Below are 6,000 nucleotides of genomic sequence, written 5' to 3'. Positions count from 1 at the left end.
CAGTACGGAACCCAACAGATTGGCACTCACACCAGCTTGTTGATACCATTTATTGGACTAATGCAACTCTTATACAAACAAGCCTTGGTGTCGCCAACCCTTCTTCACACAGAGATTCACTTCCTTTTATTCTGAGAGCTTTGCTCGAGAGAGGACCACAGCCCGTGCCCAATAGTAAGGTGTTGTGAGTTCTCACTCTGAGGGAACACCAAATGACGCCCCTCTAACCTTCCCTCATACATGGTGTGGTGGGTGACGACCCGCAGCCTGGCATCGGACCGCAGGCCTCGAGTGGATGGATTCGACCACGCGCTGGCGCCCCGTTGCACCTAGCGCCTAAAGAGGACACCCTGCCACAGTGGCACCATGTTTGACTGCATGGACGTGCTGGCGGTGAGCCCCGGGCACATGCTGGACTTCTACACCACTGGCCCGTCGTCGTGCATGCTGCAGGAGAAAGCCCTCAAGGCCTGCTTCAATGGGCTGGCGCAGAGCGACTGGCAGCACCGCCACAGCGCGCAATGTAGGTCCCCCTTTTGGTGTGGGTGGAGGTAAAAGGTGTGGGGGTGATGTGCACAATAGATCGCCGTACAACGTGTGTGGTAGCCTGTGTTTCAAAGAGATGCGTCAACATTTGCTAGACATGTGCGCATGTGTTCCTGCACAAGGGAACAAGGGTTGCCTTAGACCAGGGGCTCCAACCTGGGGTGCCTGCCTCCCCGGGGGGTGTGAGATGGCATTTCAGGGGTGCGACAAAGAGGGAAAGTATGTTTATATTTGCATCTTCAAATGTGGTATTACTTTTGTAGGGGGGGAGCGAACATGGATCCAACATTTCCAAGGGTTGCCGTATTAGACAAGGGTTGGGACCCCTGCCTTAGATGCCAAGAGATGTGGTTCACGTGCCTGATATGTGTTGTGCACCAGGGTGTGGTGGCCTGGATTGCCAAGGAGTGTTGGATCATGGTCGATGTATTCCTGCACCAGAAGGTGTGGTGGTCAGGGATGCCAAAAAATGTGGGTTCACATTCCTGATACACCAGAGTGTATGGTGGCCTGAGTTGCATGAACTACGTATGTGTCCCTACACCATGGTTTGTGGTGATATGTTATGTTATGTTAAACAATGATGTATAGAGCGCGCAGCTACTCAGCAGAGTGTCCCGGCGCTGTGACAGAACAGCCATATGCAAGAGCAATGTATGTGTTCGCACATAGATTTTACATGTGTGGGAGGGCTACAGAGGGCTTAGATATGTGCAACATCTTTGTTCATGGGCTTGGGTAAACCTGACGCGCTACAGCTCAGGATTCATGATTTTAGCGCCTAGACACCCCCCGGGCATTAGTCTGCGCTTTATAAATATAAAATCAAATCAATGTGTTATGTACATGTATGTTCGAGGCTGGGTGTGCGTGGGCTCGGGTGTGCTAGGGTTCAAATGCTACATATGTACACACACATGGGTCTACAGGAGCTAGCACATGGCCCTGTTGTGTGTGCTGTGGCCTGTGTGTAAAATAGTTCGGTTATAATATCTTGTTTTTATGTAGCGCGCAATACCACAGTTTTGCTGCTTCTAAGTGATGTACATGTATGTGTGTAGCGTTACCTGTAGAGTGCATGCTTAGCTATAGAGTGATGGAGATGTGTGCTAAGGTGTTGAGAACAAGAAGGCTGATAATTGGAAAGCCATGCGCTAAAAGCAGTATTACCTAAGTGAATGGTGCTCAGTTTATCAGCCTTCAGAAGGATGAAAGGTGGAGTTGCCCTGCTGGGCTTTGAACTTGTGACCCGCACATTCCTACAAGACTGACCCTCAGCCAGTTAAGCCATCTTGTCTGAGCATGGAGACCTGCTTGTAAAAATGTGGGCCTGTCTTATGCTGCTTGGTATTTGTGTTGTGCACTTTTGCCACAGAGGCGGCTTTGTAGATACTTGTGCATAGTGCTTGGAATGAGAAACGTACGTGCAAGCACTCTTAACAACTCACTAATACACAAGGGCCCTGTCCATTTAAAGCCAGAGCACCGGTGGGTAGAAGTGCTGATACTGCCCGACTGTAGATTTTGCAGTGCTGTTCGGATTTGCTGGGACTGTCCCAGCGATAGTATCAAAATGGTGCTGAAAAGTGCCGCGACGTGCTTCTGTCTCATCGAAGCGGCTATAGCGCTGCTAAAAGGAGAGCCTGCTCTTCTGTGTCAAGAGCAACAATGGTTTGGAATATCCAGAAGAGACATATCCTCCTCCCAAGATATTGTGGCCTAAATATGGAGAATCCAAACATTGTGGAGGAAAACAAAATAGTAACAAACTGCTTCCTTAATTAGAACGCCACAGCAGCATACATTCAAGATATATATATATATATATATATATATATATATATATATATATATATATATATATATATATATATATATATATATATATATATATATATATTATATAGATATAGATATATATATATAGATATATATTTAATACATTGTCAAGGTACACATAAGTGCAGTTTAGTGAACCTGTATTTGCCTTCACTATATTTTGGCCGCAGCATGTTTGCGTGACAGTATAGCATCCATGATGCCCCGGTGCTATGCCCGGGCAATGCGGAAGCTCGGCCACGAACAGAGCATCCCCTCCGTATAGAGCTTCTACAGCTCTGCAAAAGCAAGGGGTAAACAGGGGTCTTATGCTTGGCTTTCAGTCTCTACTTCGGAATGTTGTTGTTCATAGTGGAAAAAAATAACGTAAAACACCTTAGTGTGTGAGATCAGCCAATAGCACCCGGCCTGGCAAACAAAGGCAGGTTTCTACAGGCCAAACCTGTATTCTGCCCCCTCAGTACAAGACCCAAATACAGTTACAAAAATAATATATATTCAGCGCCTCTGGAATTATGCAGCAAGGGAGGACCAAATTATGTGGCAGAGTTTCTACTAAATTGTGCTGCATGAAAATGCAAATTATGCGGTATAATGCGGCACATTTATTATGATAGTATCAGTTCATTATTTTGTCATCTTTACATGTTAGTACTCTGGTCAAAGGTTACACCGTATTAGTAGTTTGACACCCAAATACAACAATATACAACTGAAAGGTGAACAGTCAGCCTTTGCGACGTGTCTTCCGCTGCACAGCAACACGTCACCGCATTTAGTTACGTTTGGGCAATTTGAGCTAAAAACTATTTCTCCTTTTAAAATCTGCAAACCATTCAGCAGAGCAAGGATTCTGTGGCAAATGCGTCAAATTGATAACTATGTTAGAGTTCCATCATTCCAGTTGCGCGTCATTTAGAATATTTGCAAAGACGTGGAAGTGACTAAGGTGCGCTGTGAGTATTGTGGAAGTGACAGGTGTACTGTGAGTATTGTGGAAGTGACTGAGGTGTACTGTGAGTATTGTGGAAGTGACTGAGGTTACTGTGAGTATTGTGGAAGTGACTGAGGTGTACTGTGAGTATTGTGGAAGTGACTGAGGTTACTGTGAGTATTGTGGAAGTGACAGGTGTACTGTGAGTATTGTGGAAGTGACTGAGGTTACTGTGAGTATTGTGGAAGTGACTGAGGTGTACTGTGAGTATTATGGAAGTGACTGAGGTTACTGTGAGTATTGTTAGATGTATAGCCCTGAGACCTGGGTTCCAATCTCAATTTCAGTCCTCTGCAAAAAAATGAGAGATTCTGGGTACAACTTTAGCTCACTGTACCTTAAATTGTAATTATTTTGTGACGTAGATGATGTCGAAATACAACTGTGTAGTATGCTGCCTAGTGCTGCCCCCGCCCCTCCCCCCCACCCCCTGTCTCCTATCTACCTGTTTCACCTGTTCTTGAGCCTCACCGCCCCATGACCTGGATGTCCTGCTGCAGTACAAATGTTCTCTGCTTAGTGCTTGGTTGCACGGTGCCCCATATAAGCACTACACAATGTAGCTGAATGGAGTTTTTAATCATCTTTATGCTTGATGTGTCTGCACTGGACATCTCTGTTTAAGCAGTTAAAAGCAGCCGTGCCTGACTCAGCCTTTCATCAAGCTGAGGTCACTGCGATGAGTGGCTTTGGAAGTGGGCATTCATAGCACCCATCATTCAGGCACTTGAACCTCATTGGGTGTGTGCTATGCACTTGTGCAGTGTCAGAGTGCGACGCTGGATCGTAGCAGGCTGCAGTGCCTGGGCCGTGAGCCGCTCTCAGCACAGGCAGCGCCCACACACACACACAGCAGAAGGCGCTGAGGACGGCGCGGGGCTCTGCCTGACCCCTGAAGGCCGGCCTTGTTTACTTTGCAGTTACACGGAGTTGCTGTTTTCCTACAAGAAGTGACTGGCTGTGAACAGCCCTCCGTGTGTGTTCAGCATCAATTCCTGCATGTTTTTGGGAGGCGGCTGCTGGCTGGAGGCGTGGTGGGGCTGCGTGCTTGTCGCTGGCAGTCATGAAAGCTGGCGGTGTGAAGTTGTGAAGGTGGCTGGGTGGGTTGGGGTGTGCTGCTGAGAGCTGTTTGCACAGCTCAGGCCGCCGTTGTCAATCCTGCTGGGCTGTCGTCCACATGAGGTTGAGGCAGAGGTATCTTGGCTTGGGTGGGACTACATTTCCAAGGCAGTCCGGTTTGTTGGTGTAAGTGTTAATCGACCATAGGGCTCTTCGTATAAACGTTTACACTGACATACTGAAAACAGTAAGTAGTTCCCTGTTTATAAAGGCATATTACAACCCCTTTGAGTCACTGTACCATAAAACATTAGATGCGCATTACAGGGAACACGCCGCCTGTAGCGCACAGTATGAACAGATTCGCTTCTCGGCACACTGTCGAAACGCTTATTATAACACCCTGTTTCTGTTTAGAGCGCTTGACCCATCCCTGTGGTATTCAAGCCCTCTACTAATTAAACCAATATGGTTCTCATTATATTTCAACAAAGTGACAGAAAAATTGGGAAGAACCTGCCAGGACTCGAATATTTCACTGGAAACAGGCGCGCCACCGACTGAGCTGTCCCGTCGGCGTAGCGTCAATGCCACTAGGGATGCGTGGAGTGAGCAGCGTGACGCAAGCTCTCCTGGACACTGACTGAGATAAATGCGAGCCCCCATATATCACTGACCCCTCAACAACCCCGTCGACACCTCCCGTCTGCGTTCACCCTACGCTCGGCCTGCCGACCTTTGTTTTGTCCGAGGTCAGAGGTTAAAGATTAGAGGCTCCCATATCCTTCTGCTGTACCCGGCGCCAATCAAAGCACAAAACAATGGCGTTCTGATTAAAGGAACCAGAAATGAGAGCGTAAACAAGGCGTGTGTGAACGCGTTAAGATGTGTTCTGTGTTCCCTTTGGATTTGTCGTCGTCCACGGGGTTACTGAGATAGAAAGCTCGGTGGGTACATGTGCCAGCCTGCTGCATAATCCTGGGTGCTACATGTATGTTTCAAGTTCTAAGTCTGGGCTCACCGACGTACCTTTTAACCATAAATGGGCAGATGAAAGGAGTGTTTTTTCTAAACTAGGTAATTGCGACACTTGCGTTTCACAGCGCCAAAAAGCCACAGAACCGAAACAACATGGCTGTGTTATCACCGGTATATATTTCAAACGTTAGGCGATATATGCTCTATTTCGGTAAATGTTAGTATAATGTAAACATTGCATGTATGCACTGATGAAAGCAAATCATATGCAGTAAAGGCCTGTGTCACTGTGCAGCACTTTACAAAAGTAAAAAAATACAATATTCCATCAGCAAGTGTGAAAAGCCGACACGTTTTCCTTTAGATGTACTTCTCGATAGCAGGCAAATGGTGTTTTCTTTATAAGGCCTTTTACCGCAGACGAAGAAAAACATCTTAGGTTCCCTAATAAATGGTGTCTGGTAATTCCCTCAAAGGCTGGGCTGTAAAATGTTTCAGAAAGGAAAGATGAAAAAAACGTATTGTTTGTTCTTCGGGAACTCAAACCAGAGGCCCGCCTTATCAGAGCGGAGAAAGTTGTAAAT

The 6,000-nt window shown here is 46.8% G+C and overlaps 1 protein-coding gene across 1 annotated transcript in view; it reads left to right on the top strand.

The window, feature by feature from the left end:
• The first annotated feature begins 201 nt into the window (after nucleotides 1-201).
• The window catches only part of RARB (retinoic acid receptor beta), a 336,058-nt gene continuing 330,259 nt past the window's right edge, over nucleotides 202-6,000 (top strand). The window contains exon 1 of the mRNA XM_086942137.1: nucleotides 202-523. Within this exon, the coding sequence (XP_086798263.1) occupies nucleotides 367-523 (157 nt within the window). The 5' untranslated portion in view covers nucleotides 202-366. The remainder of the gene's footprint in view (nucleotides 524-6,000) is intronic.

The sequence above is a fragment of the Lissotriton vulgaris genome, chromosome 10, assembly GCF_964263255.1.
Source record: "Lissotriton vulgaris chromosome 10, aLisVul1.2, whole genome shotgun sequence".
Lineage (NCBI taxonomy): Eukaryota > Metazoa > Chordata > Amphibia > Caudata > Salamandridae > Lissotriton > Lissotriton vulgaris.
The sequence above is the reverse complement of the archived record's forward strand: the minus strand, read 5'-3'. Positions and strand labels throughout refer to the sequence as shown.